Source organism: Rhinichthys klamathensis, unplaced genomic scaffold (assembly GCF_029890125.1).
Source record: "Rhinichthys klamathensis goyatoka isolate OS25496 unplaced genomic scaffold, OSU_Roscu_1.1 h1tg000235l_1, whole genome shotgun sequence".
NCBI classification, from domain to species: Eukaryota; Metazoa; Chordata; class Actinopteri; order Cypriniformes; family Leuciscidae; genus Rhinichthys; species Rhinichthys klamathensis.
This window is the reverse complement of record NW_026606758.1, coordinates 242194-268809: the sequence shown is the minus strand read 5'-3', so window position 1 is coordinate 268809 and position 26616 is coordinate 242194. Positions and strand designations below refer to the sequence as shown.

The following is a 26616-nucleotide window of genomic DNA, read 5'->3' as shown; positions in this document are numbered from 1 at the left end:
TATGGAGAAAAGTTTGATATTTGTTTTGACATTTCCCTCATCACATGCAAAACTTCAAATGCGATAAACATCGCATGAGAAAACCCAAGTAAACAGCTGCCTTAGGGTGTTGAAATGCCAAAATATGGAAATATAATTTTCATCATATTTCTGGCTGCATTAATTCCCGTCTTGATCGGGCCATTAGCTGTTGAGCAGTGCAGAGGGGGGGCGGATGCCTGCTCTGTGGTGGGGTGTGTGTTTGTGTAGGGGGTTGGTGGCATTTGTCAGCTCGGTTCTTCCGCTTGGAGTCCAGATTGATGGGTCATCTTTTCCCTCTTGTTTCCTTTCAAAAGGTTTTCCTCAGAAAAGGTCAGATACTTAAAACTATTTGCTTCACAGCATGTCACTTCCCCTTAGAAGATCAGTAAGGGAAAAGTGAGAGAGGCACAGAGCTTTTCGGTGCGACACGAGTGCGTCTTAGTGCGCTCTGACTTGTTTTAGGAGAGAGCGGGAGGGGGTGGTACCGACGGTGCACTACCGTGCCTCGCCTTGTGTCGGCTGTCTCTACAGGTTACTCTCTTGTTTCAGACGTTAGCCATTAACCGTGGGGAGAATCTGAAGATTCTGACAGTGAAGGTCAACATCCCCGACTGGGTGAAGAATGACTTCTGTAGGTGGTGCGTCAACGTCAGGTCAGCACACACCCACAGTGTTCATACATGTACCACGCCTCATCTTCTTACTTTCTCCCTCGTGGTCTGGCCCAGTGCCGTTGCCTGCTTGATGGGCAATGGGTTGGGAAGTGACTTTCACGCTGCCAGGTGTTAAAGATTATACACAGGTTTTGATACTGATGTAGCTCGTTCCACTATGCCTCAGACCTCATTTCTTAAAAAATAATGTTTTTGATAATGTAAAGAAAAAAAGATTGGTTTAAATTTATTTGGTGAATATTAACCCACTTATCTCCATATAAAAAGAAAGGATTATATTGTAAGCTCAACCTAATATTAACTAAATGTAAAAGCTCTATGGTTTTGGAAGTTACATTAAATATAATTAACATTTAGCATACTACATGAACAAATGGTAACACTTTATTTCGATGGTCCATTTAATTTTTTTTAGTTTCTATAATTAACTTTGCAACTACATGTCAACTTATTCTACTAACTCAAACCTGACAGTCTGCTAATACTCTAATGAGAGTAAGTTGACATGTAGTTCCAAGTTAATAAGTTAGAATAACCGAATTAAAAAATATATATTTTAATTGTAATGTAACATTTTTCTAATTTTTTTAAGTAATTACTTCAATTTGAGGGGTTCATTTTTTAATTGAATTTGTATTTAATTTATTTTAATAATTTTTAAAACATTTTACATTGAAAATTCATTGTGCCAAAATAGATTTTTTTATTAAAAGAATATTTCAGCTGCAATGAAAAACACCTTGTTCTCAAAAAGATAATTAGTTGTCTCCTTGATAACTTACACATTAAAACTTAGAAGTAATTATTTCGGTTACACTTTATTTTAAGGGGTCATTGTTACAGTGTAATTATATATTTAAGTACTGAGTAATATTAAGCAACTACATGTACTTACTATAGGGTTTGGGTAGGATTAGGATTTGGTTGAAGGTTAGTTGCATGTAATAATGCATAACTTACTGTTATTACTATGGTAAGTACATGTAACATATGTAACAAGGACACTGTAAAATAAAGTGTTACCATTATTTCCATGTAGTAAGTACACAATCATGTCAGATTTCGAATAGACTTATTAGTGTTTTTTGGGGAGGCTGTACGAGCGTGTAAACTGTCTATCAGGACTTTATCTGCCTTTTGACTTACAGATGGAGGCCACAGGGATTTGCACAGCCAGAACTGATGACGATTTTGAAGAATGCTGGTGAAGATTCCTACAGAAGATTCATTCTGCCCTTTCTCAGTCGAGGCTACAGGTTTGTTCTCACCAGATAGTAAAGCTTCTTTTTTTTAATACTGAACACAAAGATGCATTGCTTCTTTTTTTTTTTCTTCTTGTCCCAGGTCTAAGTTGACTGCTAGTGCAGAAAAAGAGTCCATTGCCATGTTTGTTCGTAATCTGCGTCAGCGTCTTCTGATGTGTCCTGTGCGTGGGAAAGTCATCATGGGAGTGGACCCAGGGTTTCACCACGGCTGCAAACTGGCAATCCTGTCCCCTACCAGTAAGACACCTGACTAAATGTGGAATGAACTTGGAATAAATGATATATGCGGGCGTATATGTGGTTTACAGGGAGTCTCCATAGGCGTAATTGTTTTTATACTGTACAATCTGTATATTCGATCCCCATACACTAACGCTACCTCTAAACCTGCCCATCACTGAAAACGTAAAAAAAAAAAAAAAAAAACAGTTTAGTGGGAAGTGTCCCATAAACCATGTCTACATTGTAAAACCCATGTCATTATACACATTTGTGTCCTCATAAACCATATATACAAGACCATGCGCACACACACACAATAATATTGCATATTAGTAACAGTCCTTGTTGTTCTGTTCTAGAACTGTTCTTAATGAATTATTTAAAAAATATTTTTTTTAACCATGATATATATAATTCAAAAGAACAGAATATATTTGAAGTAGAAATCTTTTTTTTTACCAAAATAAATGTTTTACTGTCACTTTTGGTCAAGTTAATGTGTCCTTGATGAATAATAATAATAAAAAAAACCTAACTTATACAAAACATTTTAAATGGTTTTGTTTCCACAAACTTATTAAGCAGCCTTGAGTAGCAAAGCAACATATTACAATGATTTCTGAAAGATCATGTGACAGACTGGAGACTGGAGAAATAGCTGCTGAAAATTGAGCTTGCCCATCACAGGAATAAATTATATATAAAAATGTATTCAAATAGAAAAGAGTTATTTTAAACTAATCATATATTGCAATTTTATGGTTTTTACTGTATTTTTGGTCAAATAAATGCAAAAATCCTTGGTGAGCATAGAAGACGACTTTCCCAAATAAAAAAAAATAACGAATCATAATTCTTCCAAACTTTATTTGTGTGTGTATATATATATATATATTATGTATATATATAAAAAAGATAGAGTAAAACTAAAAAAAAAAAAAAAAAAAAAAACTTTATTACACAATAATACAATATTTCAGAACAATTGACAACAATACCATATCATGCATGTCTTTTTGTCAATTGGTTCTAAAGGTGTTGGGAGAAAAGAAAGAAAGATGCTTTTACTGTAATAATGTAATCGATATGTTTTGTTATAATTTATCGTTGTTTATTAAATTGATCTTTTCTAATATTTTTCTAGTTTTTCTATTGGCTGTCAACTAACAATCAAATAATAATCTAATAATAGTGGATAGTTATGGTAAATTTGAGCTGATGTTTTGAAATCTTTGTAATCAACCAAATATAGTCTAGTATTGAAATGGACCATATAGTCATAATGAACTTTTGCCGGTTAATTGTAATTACTTTTAGTTTAGTGCAGCATAATTTTAAAGTTGATGAAGGAGAGTGTCTGATTGGCAGGTGTGATGAGAATGCCCATTGTGTCCTCTCGGTGCGTGGAGCTGCACGCTGTGCCCTGTGTGCCCCGCGTCCAGGCGACTGATCGGCCTGGCGGGTGTGTGTCAGGTGGCATTGCCATATTTGCCCTCTGCCCTGCAGCAGCACCACACGCAAACCCAGCTTGACTGTGACATGTCTGTGGGTGTGTAGTCACATGACCTGCCCGGCTCTTGAGGTGTCTATTGCGATTAGACTGCCTCTCTCAGGCTGACAGAAAACGGTAGCCGTATTGTCTTGAGAGGAGAGGGGAACAAGGTGGAGGCAAAAAATTGGAGTGGAAATGAATGGGGGTCTGCTGTACCTACATGATGATGATGATGTATTAAGTTGATTTCCACATAAAATCTAGTCACATACGTCCTCTACTGTCCTGACATATCTACTCTTTATTCTTTCCTCAGGTCAGATCCTGCACACAGATGTGGTGTACCTCCATGGCCCTGCTAAACACAAAGAGGCAGAAAAACTGCGCCATCTTATGTTCAAACACAGGTATCGCAATCATAATGATAACATTGAGTAATTTGTAGGCACTCTAAATATCTATGATTAACTTGATATTTTTGTTCTCCCACAGCTGTCAAACCATTGTCATAGGAAATGGCAAAGCATGCAGGGAGACTGAAGCCTTCTTTACAGACCTAATTAAACGCCGCTTTTTCAACCCCATAGATGTTTCCTACTGGTATGACATTTCCCTTTTTTTTTTTAGAAACAGAGCAGACCAGATTAGCAGCAGATGTTGTTCTTCTGATAGTAGCTCAGCATTTGTTTGAGGTCACATCAGGCTCCTGTACAGTCTTAGTGCAATTTCAGATTTAAATTAGAAAAATGTTCATCAATAAACTATACTAAGAGTGAAAATAGCAACTTTTAAGCAAGGTACGCAGAAAAGGAGCAAAGGAAATGGTGCCGGTCTGGAATGTGTTACTCTTGCGGGTTTTAAATGGTATCTGGGCCTTGTTTGACTGTCTCTAATTAAAAACAAATATTTCTCACCGCCCTTCAAACCAAACCAGTCCGACGTGTTTTCCTCCAACCCAAATAAAGGCTGGATCTGGGATTGTCTCTCTCTCCATCTAGCTAGACTCGTGTTTGTTGACTTTTGGATCTGACTGGAGAGCTGCCCAGAACCGCTCTGAAGTGGCCGTTTATGGTGTACACTGATGGTGGTTTTCATTACAGCTCTCCGCATCCCTCAGTGCAGCTCAGATGGATTGCCAGGTCTGCCTCAGTAGTTCTCAGCAAAGCATGATGCGTCAAAATTGACATCCAAGGCGCTCCACAAGTGGCTCTATTTCAACCTCCATTCTAAAATGAAAGTGGAAGATTTGAGATCTCAAAATTGGCAGTGCAACGCCGACTGCTACGACGGGCGTGCCAGACAGTTTGAACTTTGTTTCCTGTCCTGGTAGTCACACAGCCAAGTATTTGTAGAAGCAGGGTGCAAGTTAAAATAAATACTTTAAAACTGCACTCTTAAATGTTTCAATAAGGGGAAAAATGGATCTAGTTGCTGTTTTTGCGTGAAATGCTTAAACAGGACATGCATTCTGGCTTGTTGTATTTCTCATTTGTAAGTCGCTTTGGATAAAATGGTCTACTTAATGAATGAATGTAAATGAAAAAGAAACATGGAGTGGTTGCACGTGTATAAAAACACATGAAAGCATTATTGCGCATTTTACAAACTCAAGTGTGGTGTATGGTATAATTATTTTTATTTTTATTTCTTTATATTTTCATAATTACATTTTTGTGATAATACTTCACCCTTTTCTGACCCCTAAACTTCCCATTTTTTTGGTACTTGCCTTTGAGACTTAACACACAAGAATGATTCCATAGAACACTTACACACACATAGACCTGACTGACTTTTTTGACTCTTGCTCACCAAGGCTGCATTTAAAAATAGTAATATTGTAAAATATTATTACAATTTAAAATAACTATTAATTCTATTCGAATATATTTTAAAATGTAATTTATTCCTGTGATGGGAAAGCTGGATTTTCAGCAGTCATTCCTCCAGTCTTCAGTGTCACATGATCCTTTAGAAATCACTCTGATATGCTGATTTGGAGCTCAAGAAACATTTCTTATTTACAGTACAAATGTTGAAAACAGTTGTGCTGCATATTTTTGTAATAACCATATAAATTTTAGGATTCTTTGATGAATAGAAATTTCAAAAGAACAGCATTTTTACAGAAACATTTCTGTAACAATATAAATGTCTTTACTGTTACTTTTGAACAATTTAATGTGTCCTTGCTGAATAGAAGTATTAATTTCTTTCTTTCTAAAAAAAAAAATCTTACTGACACCAAACTTCTGAATGGTACTGTAGAAGTGTAGATGCATCTTGTGCTATTGTGTTTTAGGTGTTATGTTTGTTAGAGAATATGTAATTGGACTGTTTTTTTTTTCAGTCCCTTTTGAAAGTTCGTCTCCACACAGTGCACTTTGTACATCACTAGTCAATCAAATCAGCGGCTTCATTTGCACCGTCTGCTATCTGTCTCCCTACTCCTCAGCTTGAGAAATAAAACCATCCGTTGCCCCCACCCCTACCATCCCATGCTCCCTCCCTTCTGTCCCGAAGTCCCCGCTAGCCGTCTCCTTTCCTTTCGTTTGCCTGACTGCTCCTGAGGAATGACAGGCAGTGCCGGCAGACTGTGTGCGGTACGAGCCTGCGGGATGAGCTGCATGGCTCTCAGCGACCTGGTGCTCTCCCTTTAAATGAAGGGACACTTGCCTGTTGAGTTGGTAGGGTTGTTACTTGAGTAAGACTGGGATAAACACAGACTTCCCTGACATTTTCTTCTGGTTCTTTCTACAATAAGGCCTTTTTTTGGTGATTTGTAATGGAACTTAGATGTGCTTTTAAGGAAATTGGGCAAATTGTCTTCACACCGGACTTTACTTGCATTTAACCGTGTGGTATAATGACGTTACTGTTAGTAATGCATTAGTGTTGTTTTATCTTTATCTTTATTTTTATTTTATTTTTAACGGAATGCGTCTGTCATTCACTTCCAGTTATTTTACCTGCCATGTTATGCTGCTTGGTGTTGCAAACTGGTATTTGTTATCATATTATTTTAACTCATTATTATAATCATAAACGCACTGGTTTATGGCGCTAATAGTTGTACTATTTACGGCACTGTGTTGTTCTTGTTCTAGTTATTTACTAATAGTGGCTAATGAATCGGACCAGAGTCTTTCACAGAATATCTTGCACTTATTTCTGTTGCAAAATAAGATGGGTAAAATATGTAGGCCTAATATAAATATTGTGAATTTTAAATATACATAATATAATATTTCATTTAAATAAATTATATATTGTTTGATACCAATATTATTATTAATGTTGTTAATAAGTAATTAAGAAATACTAGCACAATCTGTGGCCGCATTTGAATAGCCATCATTCACAAAGTTCTACACATCCCCAGTTCTTGCTTAATTATTTTGGCTAATTTGTTAATGCTTACACATTTTCCATATCCAAATCAGTTTCAAATGTTTTAAATGTTGTGTACACCGCACACATAGTGTAGGTCTTTTTATTAGTCTCTTGTGACAGTTTGCCTTAATTCCTGTGTTGTACACTGAGAAACTCACACGAATGGCGAAGAGTTGCCCTCTCTTTGAACTTTCACTCTGTAGTTTGTGCCCCAGTTGAGTCCGCTCCAATATGAATTAGCTGTGAGATTACACCATGCTTTGAACCTCTCTCCTGGAACCCCTCTGTGGCGCCCTCCGCTGGCCCAGCACTCTTTACTGCCAGGTGCTTTTATCCTTCTAGACCGCTACAATGATTTGAATTGGTTTGCATTATGTTTAAAGGTACAAATAATTAGCTTTGAACTTGGGAGTGTGAGATTCCTGGAATACTGTCTCTCACTGTATGTGTGTTTTTTTTTTTTTATCAATATTGGTGTGTGTATGCTGCATTCTCATGACTAATACATGCTCAAAGGGCCTCTAAGATGACCCAATAAAAGTTGACCTTGGCTGACATGGTGTCTTAACGCTTCTGGTAGAAACGTTTGGTCATGGATTTGTCATAGTTATGTTGTACAGATTTGGGTTAGAGGTTCATTGCGTATTGTGTGCCATACATAATTGATATGTTTTTAAAATGTTTATTTTAGAGCAACTGCACTCTTATTTGTCAATTTTATATTCTAAATAGTGTTTCCTTTCTAAGAAACATGTTCAGAAGGTGCTGCTCTGACTCTGGTCATTGCTGCTGTTTGGCCCTGACTTTGCTTCTCACGCCTAAAGGACAAAATGACATGTATCTTGCTTAACGAGGGAGCCTGTAGTGTTTCGACTGTCAGGACAGTGATCCTGATACTGAGCTATAGCTACAGACTGATTGGACAGCTCTGTCAGTTCTTAAGGTTGAAGACAGTGGCAGTGACCACCCTTCTCCCCTCAGGCTTGCTCTCTGCCACCAGCCGGCCAGTCTCTGGTCATTAGACTCACTTTGCAGGAGAAAGCAGAATTACAGGAGCTCTCTCTCATCTATCCTTTTTCATTTTTCTTTTAGTACACTCTGTTGCTGGGATCAGTTGTTAAGCATGACCACTTCAGTCTTAACAGGAAGGAAACTACCACTTGCTGTAAATTATGAATAGTCACATCTTTACAATTTCCTTAACACTGGCAGATGCAATGTCAGCATGGATGAAACAGTCTAAATGAAACGTTTGCTTTCTAAAATTTTAATCTTTTAGAAGGGACAATATTCAACAATATTACAATATTATTTTTATTATTATTATTTCACTTTATCTGGTGCAAGCTTGCTGTAAAGTATGTATATTATATTATATATATTGGCATATATAAGAAAAAAATATATAATATCTATTATGTTTATTATTATGCATAGCTTATATTTATATATTTAATGTTTTTATTTATATATTTATTTCATATATATGCCCAGATATATAATATTAATACTTGCCCTTTACTGCCAGCTTGCTCCTGGTAAAGTGAAATCACTTTTTGCTGTAAGGTCTTGGATGACTAGAATTTTGCATCAGGAAAGTTTGTCCTTTGAGGAGGATTCTGGGTAGGGTGATTAGGACAGTGAGGAATGAGGAGGAATATTTGCCAGTCACAGGCCCACGGCTAATGGCTCACTGAGGGATAGATGTCCGCATCACAGAGGACACCCAGAACCAGTGGCTTCATGAGCAACTGTTTTGAGCCTCCCGAATTTTGATTGACTGATGTTAATATATTGAAATGTATGGTAATGTCTGTGTGTGGTTGGCAGTGGTGGGGCTTTTATTTATGCCATCTTACATTTGCTCTTAGATTTATCTTGCCATCGAAAAGTAAAGCAGTCAGGTTTTTAAATGAGTAGTATCTCTATTTGATCTATTATATCCAACTAGATACAATCATTTTTGGAATATAAAAAATACACATTGACCAATTCATAATAAAGCTATAAGCCAGAACATGTGCTGCAGGTACTTCATGTTCAGAATTAAAAACAATCAAAATATTTCAAGTAATATACTTTGTTTACCTAAATCTGGGCTGTTTAAGGTTGCTAAATGACAGTAATTTGTTACATAGCATTTAACTGATATGTGGTGTTTTTTTTTAAAAAGGTCTCACCAAGGCTAGATTTTTTTTTTTTTTTTATCAAAAAATACCGTAATATTGTAAAATGTTATTACAATTTAAAATAACTGTTTTCTATTTTAATATATTTTAAGATGTAATTGATTCCTGTGAGGGCTAAGTTGCATTTTCAGTAGCCACTGCTTCAGTCTTCAGTGTCACATGATCCTCCGGAAATCGTTTTAATATGCTGATTTGCCGCTCAAGAAGCATTTCTGATTATTAACAATGTTGAAAATGGTTGTGCTGCTTAATATTTTTGTGGAAACACTGTTTTTTTGTTGTTGTTGTTGTTGTTGTTGATTTGAAAGTTCAAAATAACAGCATTGATTTGAAATAGAAATAATTTGTAACATAAATGGCTTTACTGCCACTTTTGATTTAATGCATTCTTGCTGATTAAAAATATTAATTTCTTTAAAAAAAACCCCCAACCTATTCAGCACTAGTGTATTATCTACAATGACTAAGAACATAAAAAAAAATATACATATAAATGAGATTACATTTATATATGTTATAAAAACGTTTTATATTAAGAGATTTTATTATTTTGGCATCTATGTTATGAGTTTATCAGACACGTTAGCTTACTATGAATACTTTCTTGTATTTAACACGAAGTTTCCAGAAGAACGGACATAAATACTGCAATGTCACTCCCTATCCGTCTAGTGCTGATTGATCCGTGGCAGCCAAGCGTGAGATCAAGCAAGCCGTCCGCTTGAAAGTTTTCATTGCCTTAAACTCCGATGCCAAATCCCCATTTGTCAATTTCTAATCTAATGTGCTCTTGTGATGTCAGAACAACTGGAAGCAATCCCCACCAGTAAAGTTTTTGACATGTTGCACATTTCATGCCTCATTTACTTGTGTTAGGCTGTTTTAGGTTGTAGTTTATAGCCCTTGGAGTACAGAAAAAGAAAACGCAAGCAACATCAAAACATAGAAACCTCCATTCCACTTCTGCATATATGAACTAGGCTTCCAATGAAACTGGTCTTGATAATTATAATATGGAAAGCTCTGGAATATCCTTTTTTGTGGGCTATACTTGAGTGCTTTGAATTGCTAGATCCAGTCCACAGTGTGAACCATTGAATCTCTAAAATGTTCTTGGTTAAGATGAGGTTCTTAAGTTTAAGCCTTGGACACCAACATATTCAAAACCCTGTCTACTGGCTTCTGCCTGCTACACACAGGAAAACATCCAGTAATCTGGACAGCTGACACCCTCTGCCGCAGTTCTTTGGGTGTTTAAAGGAGGAAGGGGTGTTGAGGGGGTGATGAACATCTGCCACCAGTTTGACGTGAGTGACTGTGAGGTTTTGCTCTTTTCAGACTTGTGTGGTGGTGGCAGCTTGAATGTGCTGTTAACTGCACCTCCACGCTGACTAGGCACTTGCTACCCCCTAGCACAGAGCCTGAGACTGACGGCCTTTGACACCTGCCATTTTGGCCCTTTTCTAGGCCAAAAATGTCATAGTGTTTAGACTTGGCATTGGTCTGATATCTCATGATTGTTTTTTCTCTTTTGGGAATCCCTTGGGTCTGCTGGCTATGAGTAATTGGCCAACATATTTTTTTTATAATGTTTTTTCACAAGAATGTCCTTTTTTGTTTCAGCTTACGTGAAAGACAAAAGACCAGCTTTAGTAAATTTCGCACATTTGAAGATGATATATTGAGATTAAATTATTTTTTATTTAAAATGGTATATTGCTAATAATAAATCCCCTTTAGTGCACATTACAATAAACAGAATTTTATAGTAATATACACTACCATTCAAAAGTGTTTTCTTTTAAAGAAATTCATATTTTTATTTAGAAAGGATGCATTAAATTGATCAAAAGTGACAAAGACATTTATAATATTCCAAAAATGTATATTTCAAATAACTTTTGTTTTTTTTAACTTTGTTCATCAAAGAATTCTGGAAACAAAAATCACCATGGTTTCCACAAAAAAATATTAAGCAGCACCACTGTTTTCAACATTGATGATGATAAGAAATGTTGATTGACCAGCAATTCAGCGTGTTAGAAGGATTTCTGAAGGGTCATGTGACACTGAATACTTGAGTAATGATAAATGCAGCTTTATTATCACAGGATCAAATTTCATTTTTATAATTTATTAAAATTGAAAAATGAATATAAATTGTAATAATATTTTACAATATTACTGTTTTCTTGTATCCAATTTAATGTTTATCTTTCATAGGATAAATGCATAATGATACATTTATTCACAGAGACCTCATAACTATAAAGACTGGGTAGTTTTTGAACTTTTTGCCCTGAAAAGCAAACTTTTAACAGAAAAGTTTATTTGAAAATAAGTAGTATGCAAATGTTGTACTCTACTGCATAAATTACTTTTTTTGTTTTGCTAATTTACTTAATAATTTGCAGGGAAAAAAGTTTCATTGTGTCGAAGCATTTAGAATTTTCTCACCTTTTTAGATAAAAACAGCACATTTTGTCTTATTTTTCCAAATGTAACCAGTAAAATCAAGAGCATTGGACTTCTATCTACAGGTTTGGAGATACTGTGATGATATTTTTTCACCCCGCAGACAGATCTGATGAATGCGTTTAATTAGAACATGTGTTTAGGGGGCAAGTATCAAAGTATGTATCCATCTCTTGGTGTCACCCAGTGGTCATGGACATTGGGAGGGGAGATGGACCAGCCTAGAGGATTATGACAAACACAGAGAATACCACAATTACTTCCAGTTAGAGGGGGCCCGGCCATGACTTTGCCCAGAGACTCTCATAGAGACATGATAGTCCCCAAAGTGTGGGTGTATTGGGTGTGACTAAGTGAGTGACTGTCAGACCTCAAGGGTCATCAAGTCATCTGCTACACTTGCAGGCTGGTTTTGTCTTTGTTCTTATGTCGTGGTGTCCACTTGAGCTGGGCCGAGTGCTCACAGCCTTCTGCTGCCTGCCTTTTTACAAGTTCAGCCGTCCCCTTAATAAAGAGATGTGGTTGGTCGATGTGATCCATATCCATGTCAGAATGGTTCAGGGCTCGTACCCATTAACCCTTGCAGCCCTTCTGATTTATTCAAACATGACATGTTCCTCTCTTTCTCAATATCAAAAACCTGCTCTCTCCTTTTCTGTCCTTTTCTGTCTTTCAGCACTCGTCGTTAAGTACTTAATAAACAATTCTAGTTTGATGAGGACCGACATGAAATTAATAAACTGAATCAACCACAAACTATAAATAAACTGAATTTAATAGAATATTCAATGAACATTTAATTTATTTGAAGGTTCTTCAAATTAGAGATGGGCATATTAAGTGAATCCAAGTAATCTATTACATGAAAAGTAAAAAAGAAAAAGAGTATTAATTTGATATTCTTTTCAGGAAAAAAACCCCAATATGCATCAAAAAGAAACATTTTAAAAAGAAATGTAACAAAAATGACTAGTTAATTACCTGTGAACATCCCGAGTCAAGAGGAAATACCTTAGTAATAATAATAATAACAACATTATAATTTAATTTGTATTATTATTTAATGTATAATATACATTGTATATTATAATTCTTAAACTAGAAAGTTTATTATAATTTTTTTATAATTCTTAATATATTATTAGAATTCATGTAATTATAATAACATATTGTGTAAAAGGTTATATTCTTATATTTAAAAAAGAAAACTTATGAGGCGTAATACTTGGTGAATGTTTATTGGCCATGCATTGTCTCGGTGGACGTTATTACTATGTCTGAAAGAGACATTTAGATAACTTTCCATCCTTTCATTTCATGAAGAACAATTAGTTTTATTTATATGGTTTATTTATCGTATTTTAAATAAAACGTGGTTCTATATTTATGAGTTGTATTTGAATGTTTATCAGGGTTGGCATGCGTTTCCTTCTTAATTAGTTAATAATCTTTCTAATAACCTGCTCCACCGTGACCCCTAGGTCATATGCCAGGGCTCGTTAGTCCTGTCATCATGGCTACGAGGGAGGAGAGGAAAGGATCTGGGAAAATGAGGACACCAGTCAAACTGGTGGTCCATGTCACAAAGCCTCTGCATCCTGTCATAAGTATGATGACACTAATTGGCAAAGTTACCCAAAGAGCCCTTAGGCACCAATAGAGAGGAATAAAATGTAATGGAGGCTGCAGTGGTGATCTGCCCTAATTTGTATGGTCATTCACGGTGATAATCATGTGCGGAGGACATTTATCCTTGCTGATGTTTTCAGAGAGAGGTCAGTTTTATGATGTGCCCAACCAGGCAGTTAAGTTGTAAAGGAAGGAAAGGCTGGTTTTGAGGTTTTAGAAAAGGGAAAAAAAGATAACTTATATAATAGCATGTAAAATAAAATTGTGTAAAAAAAAAAGGTCTTTCAGATTTCTTTGTTAATTGTATTAAACAATTTGCAGAATTATTATTTGAATAATAACAATTATTATTATTATTATTGTTATTAAAGTAGCCGGGAATTATCAATCTTTTCCAGCAGGACTGTTTAACATTTTATTTAGTTTTTCATAAATATAGTAGACAAGCACATTTACCATTATGTCCTCTAGATGGCAGTATTTACCCATATTTTCATATTTTCCTGGGCCGTTAGATTACTAGAACATTTTATTGCCCAAATTAATGGTTCAAAACTCTTAATATGTGCATCAGTAGTATTTTGCAGTATGTTAGTGGTTACATTTTTTAAACTTGTGTTTATGTGGCAATTATTGTTAGTGCCTATCAGGTATGGGCTTTTTGTTGGTTCAGGTAGAGTTAACTTTACTGATGGAAATATAACCGAGTGCACTCTTTCACCTTTGAGCCTATGTGGTCATCACCCTGCTCCCTGTGGTGGGACTCACTCTGCAATTAGTGTAATATAAATCACTTTGAGTGGCAAGCAGAACAATACACATGCTACTGAAAATGTGTTGAGAGTCAATCTAGTTGACACCCAAGTGAGAATCACTAAACCAGGGATTCAAAACAAGGTGCATCCAAGGGAGTACTTGGAAAGATGCTAGTGCTTTGCTAAATATGTGGGCTGTCAGATGGTTTAAATAACCATTGGTAATTAATATCATGTTTGCACTACTCTAAGGAATAAAGATTCCTCAAAATATGCATGTACAGATTGTAAATGTGTGTGGATGACACTTGTAACAGAACATTCTATATGAGGATGGCAGCACAGAAATCAGTTATAACCTCAAAAATGCAGTTATAACCTTCTGAACTCAGGGAAAAAAGTTTGTCAAAAAAAAATAATCTAATTTTCCATTGAAAACAGGGCTGAGTTTGTGTGTTGTAGTATTTCTTCCATGCATTGCTGTGTTCTCTAAACTTCGGTTCCTGCTGTATCAACTACAAGCTTTCTATGAAAATGTATTTAAATGGACTCTTTGGTCTGACGCCTCCTAGATGTACTGAGGGAGCTTCATAAGTTCACTGGGGTCTTCATGAGGTTACCTCTCTGATTTCCTTGGAAGCCAGCTTCAGTGTGTCTTTGTTGTTTCAGCATAACAGATGAAGCAGGAGCGTCCATCTACAGTGTGAGTCCTGAGGCTGTTAAAGAGATGCCCGACATGGATCCCAACCTAAGGAGTGCAGGTAATTTACATATTCCTTCTTTCCACGCACTCAAAACTAGTGATTGACCATTTTAGTTTTTTAGTTTTTTTTTTGTCTGATATAATGCAGATTTATGGAATGGAATTTAAAGATGTCGAATGAGACATACACAAAAACAGAAATCAAAGAAAGACTTGTTTGTACATAGTATTTGCAAAAGATTATCTACAAACACTAAAAACAGAAAATGTTTATCAGCCGTTGACAAGGTTATTGGCAGATTTTGTAAATGAGACAAGGCTTTAACATTTTCTGTATTATTTGCCAAGCCTGCTTGTGCTAATAAATAAATAAATAAATAGAGTATTATTAAAAATATTATACACACACATAATTAAATATAACAAATCGATAAATAAATATTTTTTTAAATTAGTACAAAAAATTATGATGTAAAAAAGATTAAAATACATTTTTTAAAGCCTATACTATACATTAAAATAGTTTTGTCTAATCACATTTGACAAAATTCAATGCAGAGCAACACAATATACACAATTCAAACTAAATAAAGAATCCTAACATTTTACAATATCTCTTGTTTAGTGTTTTAAGTTATTTACATTTAATGGTAAAGATGCTTATATAAATGCAAGGCTTTGGTTTTAGGGTTTTGCAAACATACAAACTTGTGTACATGAAAGTCAAAGCTTCACTGGCAGGATATGTCTTGTTTTTCGGACTAACGTACTAACACTGAATGAAAACTGTCCCTCTGAATGATGGGGTTGTTTATTCTCCAGTTCCAAGTCTCCCGTCAAAGGCAACCGCCTTACCTGTCAGTCCAACTCAGCTCCCACTCAACCAGACCTTTACGTGCCATTTCAGTCAACCTTGTCTCCTTAGTCTGAAACAGGCTCCCTGTCTCCTTTAGGCCACATTCATTTTTCCAGTTTTCGATACATGGGCTTCAGAAGAAGAAACAATAGTTTTTCACAGTCTATCAAAGCATCTAGAACCATCTGTTTCTATGAAACAGAACTTTCTGTAAAAAGGTTTGCCTGTGTTTAGACCACACAAGCACCCTCTACTCTAACAAAAATAAAAAAGCAAGGCGAAAAGTTTGGAAATCACTCAAATGTTCTCAAAAACAGGATCTGAGAATTATACCAGACTTCCTCTATAAAAGCAGTAAATCAGTATGGGATTAATCATAAATTTTCCTCTGGTCAAATGCAAGCGCAAACTAGGGAGCTATATTTATCGCTTTTATGAGAGGCGTAAGAAATTGGACCGTCCTATGTGGGATGTGTGTCAATGTGTGCAGTGCTTTGTGTTTTACGCATTAAACACAATTCTACATTACTAGCATAAATAATGTATATATATAATATTTATAACAAAATAATTCTTAAGATTTCTGCTTACTTTCTAAATTTCATGGTTCTTCAAAAATATTAAGCAGCACAACTGTTTTCAAGATTGATAATAACAAGGGAGGTTTATTTCCCTCGCCCTTACTCTCTCATTGGCTGTAGGTCGTGGCCAATGTCATTTCCAGTCAAAACACATTTCACACTGCACACTGCAGGACTCAGAGTCGCAGACAGGTCCAAATATTTGGCATGCTACATTTTTCACAGGCATGAAATATTTCAGTGACGCATCTGTGCTTCTGTAAGTTTGCGTCTTTGATAGCACACACTACTCGATTGTCACTCACGTGAATGATAACCGATTTGCTTCCGCTTTCAAGCATTCATCTGTGATTTCCACAAAACTCTGCGAGTGAAAATCTAAAATCATGCAGTGTGTACTAGGCATTATTGAGCACCAAATCAGCATATTAGAATGATTGCTAAAGGATCATGCAATCATGTAACTTCCTTCTTTCTTCTTCAGCCCTGTTCACACTGCCAGCGACTGTCGCTGTATGTCGCTATAGTCTCTGTACTGTGAAGGTGTGTGGGCTTTCCCACTCCCATATCTTTAGAAAATGCAAAAGAAATTAAAATTCTGCAGTTGTAGAGTGTTGTGATATAAAATACAGCAGTGCTCAGTGCATTAAATTATTAACCAGATTAACATTTGATCAATCAACGAATTCAACTCACTCATACTGTCAAAAATTAATAAAACGTAGTTTGAATTTTACTCAATCCATTATCTTGTCCCTAATAATCAACATAATGCAGGGGAAAAACTGTAATATGAACTCCAGCAGTGCTAAACTGTTCACTGCATCATGTAGTTAACAACATAAACAATCAATGTATGATTCCAACTCACTAAGACTGCCAATTTCTTTTACATGCATCATTTTATTATGTCCATGTATGTGGTTAGTCAAATAATATAAAACCGTGAAATCGCTCCAGAACTCTGTCCTGTCTTACCTGCACTCGAGACTCCACTGACAGTCTTCAATCCTATTGGTTGTTGCTTGTGAAATCCGCTGCTAATTTGCATAAAGTAAAAATTTCGGAGCTTTTGTCGTGCGGCTTGCATCACTTGACATGCCTACATTCTATCGCCAAAGGTCACTGTCGCTCGTGTCACCAGAAGTCACTAGCCCTTCTTTGAAAATGAATGGGATCACGTTGCTTTGTCACTGTGTGTCGTTGGCGTTGTGAACGGGGCTTTAATATACTTCCTTCTTGTGAACTTCTTGCACTTCTTGTGTCATAATTGAGTAATTGTTGGCATTTATATGTTAATGAATTTGTGTTTTTGACTGATTTCTCATTATATGACTCTTCCTGACCTACTCTGTCATGCCTGCAGTAGAGAAAGGTGTTCATATCTCGATTGAGGACAGTTGTTTCCAGAAGTGTTTGGCTTTCTATAAAGATCAAGGTGTATGTGCTCGCTGAAGTAGGTGACTGTTGAAGGAGGTTTTGAGGTGGCTTGCTGGAGCGTGATCGCCAAGCCTCACTCGCTGCGTCTCCACATTGAACTCTGTGGGAAATTGCTGCCTGTAATAATATTTGGAAAGGGATGGAGTTTCAGCTCAGGCCTTGTACAGCGCACACAAAAGCACTTCTCTCCACTCTCTGACTCTGTAATGTGGAGGTTGTGCTTGGGCAGAAAACCACGCAATGTCTCACATTCTGTCTTGTGTTTTCTGTCTGAGTCGCTCTCTCTCTTTCTTTCTCGCCCTCTGATTCTCGCACACATGGTTGAGTAAAGATGAAAATCTGACTTTCATTTGCTGACCTTCAGCAAGACTAGATAAAGCTAATGGAACAAGTGCGCCAAACTACTTATGTTCATTTCATTTTATAATATTGTGTTTGGCTGGTCACATTTCCTGGTATAAGTTAGATTCAAGTTTTTCTGAAATGGGTTTTTATTTGTCTTTAATTGAATTCTTATTTGACCTGACCTCTCTTAGTTTGCCCATGTCTTTGCCTGTGTATGACAATTTACTAGGAAAAGGGGATTCCTCCTAATCTCTAACCGTTTCTCCTAATCTTCTCCATATTGCTTTAAAATATAGCATTCTGGGCAGAATTCAAATGGGTCTGATATGTTTTGTGGTCTGCGCCGACTCACTCATATGATCCGCTCTGTTCTGTCGGGTCTCTGGACCGGAGCAGACTGTGTGCGCGATACGGCGATGTCGCATGACACTAACATGAAACCAGACATCATTCGCCATTCCGTCCCGATGGAAAGCATATTTACACTGTCTCAATCGTTCCCTATCCCCTATATAGCACACTATGTGCAATATACCATGTAGAAAATAGTAAATGTGTGAACAAGTGACCTGATCTTAGCCGCAGCTTCAGCATCTATTTATAATGTAGGGGGCGGGACGTTTCAGATTCTAGAGAGCATTTGATTGGACAGAAAATCTGATGAGTAGCTGAAGTGCAAGTGATGTCATCAAAATCATTGATATTGGCGGAAGTGAGAGACACTAAGTTTTAGGGGTGTGACGAGACGCTTATCTCACGAGACGAGACGAGACACGAGATTGGGTTCACGAGAACGAGACGAGACGAGATTTTTGCACAATTTTTCAGAAATCCTCAATGACAAAATGTATGACTGGAAAAATAGTATGCAGGTGCATTTTTCAATGTTTTAACTAATAATCTTCTAATGCATGTCATTTCAGGTCTACTTTATGAGTATGAATTATCAAATGCATTGAAATAAAACAATATTCAAGCACTGTAAAAGGTTTTTATTGACTGGCTTTTCTTCTGTATGATTTCACATGAGTCTCTTCAGACCTTACTGTACATGTAAGAGTTTTCAGAACTTCTGATTGAGGCTGTGTGGGACCTCCTAACTGAACTCCTTTACATACATTTAACAGAGAAATAAAAACAGTATAAATAACAAAAATAAATAACAGTTTTCTCTTAGTCTTATTAAGTGCAAACAATAAGTGCAACCATAATCAAAGTTAGCACACAGACTCTTTATAATTGTTGTGAAATTGCTGTTTTATTTTGCACCGGCAGTTATAGGGTTAATGCAGTGAGTTCGGAAAAGGCCGGGTAGAGAGAAACGAGGCTGGTGCGTTTGTCTCTACAGCGTTCCGATTATAAGTTCAGAAACGGAGCCTCCCTTGTCTGTTGTCCTTTATACGTTACAGTGCTCTCTCAATATTCGCAGTGCAAACAGAGACCATAGCCGCAAATAAACAGTCCAGAGATGGGTATTGGGAGACGGACTATTGTATGTATGCAGCCTAATTTGTGCGCAATGCACATCAGGGAGCTTGTGTTTTACTTTCACTTACAAATTCGTGACCGCGCGTATAGGGAGCAGTGGTGCTGAGCGCGCATATTCTAGAAGATAAGACATTTATCAGACGTTTAGTCTGTTGCGCAACGAATCCTCCGCTCCGCCATCGTCACGCGATCAGTGAACTGGGATTCGTGCTGCACTGATTGCAACAGCAATTCGTGCTGGATGAGCAGAGCAGACTTTCACATTAGATTATAATGGTTTTTATTTTTTTATATAAAAACAACAAAACGATAGTTTAGGCGAATGTGAGTGTAGCAGTGAAATATTCATGGCGATATCGCGAGACAGCTTTTTCACTCGACGAGAAATCTCGTCATATTTAGTCTCGCGAGATCTCGTGGCACGAGATCTCGTCACACCCCTACTAAGTTTTGAATGCTTCAAAATGTGATTTTTGTCATTCTTTTGGCTATGCTTATAGATAGCAGTAAGGCTAACATATTCATACTAAAAGCCAAAAAACTTTGATATCAACAATAATTTGATAAACAACATTGATATCAACAATAATAATGGATAAAAGTTAAAATTTGTATATTAATTTCTGATAGGTCTTTCTCTGCATCTATTTGCATAATCATTTGTGATTGGCCTTCCTTTGTCGCATCTATTTAACCATATATGGTCTCATTTAAACTGCAAGCACAGTTGTGTGTTGCAAGCCCTGATATTTCAGTAAATGCAAATCTTGTTTATTAATATAATCTGTGAAGTGATTAGTGCAGTATGTTCCACACAGGCCTTTGCATGATTTAAATACTCTAATTGGCATAGATGTATGCTTATGTGAGCTTAATTTATTCTTAATTGAGTCTGTGGGTTTATTAAAGTGTAAATATTGCTGTTCTCTTGAGGCATTCATTATTATATTTGAGCATTAACTGCATAATGGTGAGATCATTTTCTTCCTGTATTCTTTTCTTTGTCCTCAGTGTCTATTGGGAGGCGTGTTCAGGACCCTTTAGCAGAGCTTATTAAAATTGACCCCAAACACATTGGTATTGGCACCTACCAGGTGAGTCACATCTCCTCTTCAAAATCATGCTTTATAATAAAATAATGGATTGTTAGTTCATTATTTAAGTGTTTTTATTGCAGTAATGTTTATTGTGTCTTTATTAAACACACTGTCAACAGCTGAGTGTCCTTTCACATAATACTGTGTACATGATGTTGTACCTGGCTCTGCTCTTGATGCAGTCAAATGTTCGAAGTGATTGTAGGCACATTCCCAACTTTCTAAGCCAGGCTCTGATTTTTAGTTTTGAGTAATAGCAGTTTTAAACAGAAGTCAGCTGGACTAGTGAGCTAATCCTGTCTCTGACTGTTTGCTTTTGCAGTCTCATATTATGAGTAATCCATTTTTCTCATGAAATTAATTCTACTATGATTCCCAGTAGCATCATTTGTTGACTCAAGGCTGGGCCTGATTTGAGTTTTTTCTTTTTTCTTTTCACTCTTACTTTTCATCTTTCGTTTTTTCACTAGCTGTCCTGCATACTTGTTTTCTCTCTCCTGCCCTCTGCTGCTCTTTTTTTTTTAAAACATCAAGATATTTAAAGGGATACACAAATGAAAATTCTGTCATCATTTACTCACCCTCAAGCTGTTGCAAACCTGTATGAGTTTCTTTCTTCTGCTGAACACAAGGGAAGATATTTTGAAGAACGATTGGAACTTTGGCAACATTGACTTCCATAGTATATATTTTTTTCTACTATGGAAGTCAAGTCAAGTCAAGTCAAGTCAAGTCACCTTTATTTATATAGCGCTTTTTACAATACAGATTGTATCAAAGCGCTTCACAGTGATAACATGAAAACAATATAACAAAGTTTGTTTCTAAAAGAAATTGCGTCAACGTCCACCTTAAGTAAGGCAGATCAATAATATTATTGAATATTATATTGGAGTCAGTGGTGCCAAACAACTGTTTGGTTCCAATCGTTCTTCAAAATATCTTCCTTTGTGTTCAGCAGAAGAAAGAAACTCATACAGGTTTGCAACAACTTGAGGGTGAGTAAATGATGACAGAATTTTCATTTTTGGGTGGAGTATCCCTTTAACTCTGCAGAACCTCTTGTTGAAATAAATGATTTGCACTACCAGTTTCCACAAAAATATTAAGCAGCACAACTGATTTCAACATTGATAATCAAGACATGTTTCTTGATCAGCAAATCAGCATATTAGAATGATTTTTGAAGGATCATGTGACTAAGGACTGGAGTAATGATGCTGAATATTCAGCTTTGCCATCACAGGAATAAATAACATTTTAAAATAAATAAAAATAAAACCCTTATTTTGGTAACACTTTGCAGTAAGGTCTCATTAACAGTGGTTAATGAATTAACTAAGATTAACAATGAGCAATATATTCTTACAGCATAATGTTAGTGAATACAAATGTTCAAGTTCATGTTAGTTCACAGTGCATTTAATAATGTTAACAGATGCAACTTTTGATCTTAAAAATATATTAGTAAATGTTGAGGTTAACATTAACTAAGATTAATAAATGCTGATAAAATTAATATTTATGCAAGTCACATGTGAGTAAAATTGTCCTCTTATTGGTCAGAGTTTCCTCTCCGTCATCCATCAAGATGATTGACAAATTCGCTTCATGAGCTTATTGTGGCGCTTTATTTGTAACTGTCAAGATACACGCAAACACTACGAATGTTATAATGCAGCTAGAGCAGGAAACAAGTCTTTATCGGGCCAGCATTCTGGGTCTGAAACAAACGCTCTGGTGTGAAAGCACCCTAAATTTAGTTGTTGTTAAATCTGGGAGCGGGCAATTTAGATTACTATAAAGTACTGTACAAAATAATTGTAAATCAATTCCACTGCAACCTTGGAGCCATTTCCCAAATAAGGAGAGGAAAGAACATCTTGCGTCTTTGCAAAATGATCAATATCACGTATCACATACATCTCACTGCCAACTTTTTGACCCAAAAAACATGCACATGTGCTGATGCTCAAAGGTTTAAGTTAGCAGAGGATCAGGGTCACTTCACCTTGCCCCTTGCACAGTGTGAGTGTTGTCTAGTTTGCATCACAGCGACCCCCTGCACGTCTGTCAGCACTTAGCGTTTATTTACCCTGCCACATAATCTGAGCAACACAAGATGCCTCTCCACCACACTGACATGCTGAGTGATAAGAGAGTGTGTGTGAGAGAGAGAGAGAGAGAAAGAAGTTTACAGTATGTATATCTGTGTTGAGTAGACAAATACACTGGGCCATGTACAGTGATCTTATTTCGTATCTCAAGTAGGGCCGTAAGCACTATAATCATTGACGGGAGTTATTATATACCCACTTCCCTCAATCCCTCAATGGAAATGAGGTTATAATCTCACATGTTTTGAGAGCTATTTAATTGTGACAGGAAAAAAGGTATTTTAGATTGTTTAGTGGGTGTCTCAGTTTAGAATTCAATTAAAAATATATATTTTTTACTTTAAAAATAAAATGTTAAAGTTCACTTAATTGTCTTTCAGCACTTATGTCGATACCAATACGCTCATAATTAAATTCATGGTATTGCTGATATAAAATTTCTAATATGCTACAAATGGTGATACAGTGTGAAAAATGTATATTTATTTTGAGATTAACTAATTATTAGTAATATTTATTAGTGTTTTTATAAATATATATTTAGTTGACAGAAAAGGCTATTTAAATATAAACATATGGGAAATGAGCATGTACAATTAAATATCTAATATTGTATAGTATTTATAACATAGACCAATACAGAAAAAAAACTAACAACAAATATGGACAGATATATTGTGCATTCCCACATGAAATGTAAAATGCTAAAAGAGAAGTAATACTGTGAAATGTGTGGGAACTTTTACTGTTAAATTGAAGTTGAATTGCTCACTTAAAGGGATACTCCACCCAAAAATGAAAATTCTGTCATCATTTACTCACCCTCAAGCTGTTGCAAACCTGTATGAGTTTCTTTCTTCTGCTGAACAAAAAGGAAGCTATTTTAAAGAACGATTGGAACTTTGGCACCATTGACTTCCATAGTATATATTTTTTTCTACTATGGAAGTCAATGGTGCCAAACAACTGTTTGGTTCCAATCGTTCTTCAAAATATCTTCCTTTGTGTTCAGCAGAAGAAAGAAACTCATACAGGTTTGCAACAACTTGAGGGTGAGTAAATGATGACAGAATTTTCATTTTTGGGTGGAGTATCCCTTTAAGTGAGCAATTCAACTTCAATTTAACAGTAAAAGTTCCCACACATTTCACAGTATTACCTCTCTTTTAGCATTTTACATTTCATGTGGGAATGCACAATAGTGCAGGGGGTGGAGTATCCCTTTAAAGATTTCACCTTAACACATCACATTATTTTTGATTGCACATCGCCCTCTATTGTTGCTTGTATTTTCATGACATGCCATTTAGTCAAAGTGGGTGGGACCTCTAGAGTTTAGCTTTATATAGTTAACTGTCAATCACTGAGACATAGGTGGAGTGTGTTCAGGGTTCCCAACTACTTAAAGGTCCCAGAGGGCACATTTTACCATTTTACCCAGCTGTGAGAGAAAACATCGTACAAACCCCCAGATATTAAGGAAACTGTCACTCTCCTTGGTGCACTTTCCTCTGTGTTTCTCAAGTCCAAACATTTAAACCAGCAATAAACCATTTTTATTATTATATTATTATGTTAATCAGTGTTTATCAAAAATGTTCTTCAGGTCGCCTGCAGGAATATGCACATGTTAGGTTGTACTTTAATTTTTAATTATAAAAAAGGTTACATTTGAATGTTTGTTCACACAGGGACCAGTCTGTTGGTTACATAGATATAGTAAATAATCGTATTTTTACACTGTTTATTGCGTGTTCAGAACAGCAATAAGCAATCTATTGGTTAAAAAAAGTTTTTGATGGTTTAGAAGGTTGTGTAAAGAAAAAGCACCAGTGATGTCACTCCAGCCTTCTCTTTTTAATGAGCCTGCTGAGACTGTTCCCTCAGGGTAAAACGGAAGAGAGTGAATGAAGGTGTAAGTATTGACTGACAGGAAGCTGATTGACGATGATTGATAGCTGAGTCCAATTTCGCGTGGGAAAAAGGAAAAGTTATGTGCTCTGCTGAACACATGTACTCATTCTGATCATGTCTGATCTAGCTTTAATTTTTCCATCTTTTATCTATATGACTTTTCCCTCTGCTGAGTAAAGTCAACAATTATTTTTATCTTTCTCGTCTTATGGCTGTTCACACTCGTAGCAAAGAAAACCTTTGAAAGAAAAGTAAAATAAGTGTGTTCCCTTTCGAGGGAACTCTACACTGCGTCGAGAATCGACTCTTTGGGGACGCTCCCTTAGCGTGCGCCTCTGAAGTATGAATGAAACTATTCCAATCCTGATTGGTGTTGCGTCATGACGTAACATGTGACGGCATAACCGGATGCATAAAAGCTACGCCGGAACAAACACAAACTAGCTTTCGCTCTTCAGCAAGCGCTCTGTGTTGAAAACTGTCTGTCTTATTTGGTGTTGTTTGTCTCAGAAAGTTTGATATTATGGCCAGCGAACAATTTAAAGCTTGTGTGCACCCTTGCCCTCGTTTCATCACGGGTGGGGACACACATGCTTTATGTGTGAATTGTTTGGGAGCGCAGCATGCACGAGCAGCTCTCGAGGGAGCTGCTTGTGTAGACTGTGAAGCACTTCCCATTAGAGTGCTGCGCTCCCGGCTGGCGTGCTTTGAGCACGGTCAGGCTCGCGTTCCCCATGGTTCTGGTCCCGCGTCCGTTGAGGCGGCGCGGCGATTGAGATCGTGGGGTTCGCAGCGGGATCTTGTTGATGAGATTGAGACTGCTGAGGCACCTTCTCACTCTTCATCTCAGGATCTCGTAGCCCCTGAGAGTGGTGCAGGAGCCCGCATCGCGGCTTCTCCTGCCCATGATCAGGTCCCAATGCTTGAGCTCTCTGCTTCCGAGGAAGTAGATGTGCTCAGTATTGATGCGGATGACCGTGATCTAGGCGCGCCAGTTCACGGCCAAGGTTATGAGGAGCTGGTGGAGGTTGTGACTCGTGCTGTGGCCAGACTTAACATCAGCTGGCCACATGATGAGCAGGGAACGCAAGTGAGAAGCAAGCTTGATGAGTGTTTCCTGCAGCACAGATCACAACCTCAGCGCCGGGGTTTGCCGTTTTTCCCCGATCTCCACAAAGAGATCTCGAGATCGTGGGATAAACCGCACTCATCCCGTGTCTCCAATCCCAGTATGGTGGATTATAGCAATGTTATGGGGGCACGGGATATGGGTTATGGGAAGATGCCTAAAGTGGAGGAGGCTCTAGCGGGTTATCTTTCCCCTGAGTCGGCATCTTCCCTAAAAACCCCGGCGCTGCCTAGTAAGCCCTGCAGAGATACATCTGCATTAATAGGCAGGGCTTACATGGCGGCAGGTCGGGCTGGTTCATGTCTGCACTCTATGGCACTCTTGCAGGCATACCAGGCCGACCTCCTGAAAGATTTAGATGAGGGGGAGGGGCCAACTCCTGAGGATATTGCGGAGTTGAGGAGAGCCACAGATCCGTCTCTTCGGGCCACAAAAGAGACGGCCCGCGCCATTGGCCGCTCTATGGCAGCTATGGTGGCCACGGAGAGACATCTGTGGCTAAATCTATCCGGTATGAAAGAGAAGGATAGATCCTTTCTGCTGGATGCGCCGCTTTCGCCTTTTGGCCTGTTCGGCGACGCCGTTACATCGGTCGTCGACAGGTTTCAGGAGGCAAAGAAACAATCTGCGGCGTTCCAGCAGTACCTCCCCCGTAAGGCGAAATCTAAATCGAGTAGGGTGGGGCCAAAAGATCAGCCCCAGCCATCAGCCAGCTCCTCACACCGAGCAGAGCAGAGAGAGAGCGTTTCCTCTAGAGCCCCTCCTCCTGGAGCTTGGCAACAGAGGAAACACTCTCAAAAATCGAAGTCCTCCAACCAGAAAGGCGACCTG

The 26616-nt window shown here is 37.3% G+C and overlaps 1 protein-coding gene across 1 annotated transcript in view; it reads left to right on the top strand.

The window, feature by feature from the left end:
• Window positions 1-26616, top strand: part of srbd1 (S1 RNA binding domain 1) — a 65273-nt gene that overhangs the window by 14140 nt on the left and 24517 nt on the right. The window contains exons 9-15 of the mRNA XM_056265521.1: window positions 571-674; window positions 1844-1951; window positions 2040-2197; window positions 3991-4081; window positions 4167-4274; window positions 14785-14876; window positions 20540-20622. Of these exons, the coding sequence (XP_056121496.1) occupies window positions 571-674; window positions 1844-1951; window positions 2040-2197; window positions 3991-4081; window positions 4167-4274; window positions 14785-14876; window positions 20540-20622 (744 nt within the window). The remainder of the gene's footprint in view (window positions 1-570; window positions 675-1843; window positions 1952-2039; window positions 2198-3990; window positions 4082-4166; window positions 4275-14784; window positions 14877-20539; window positions 20623-26616) is intronic.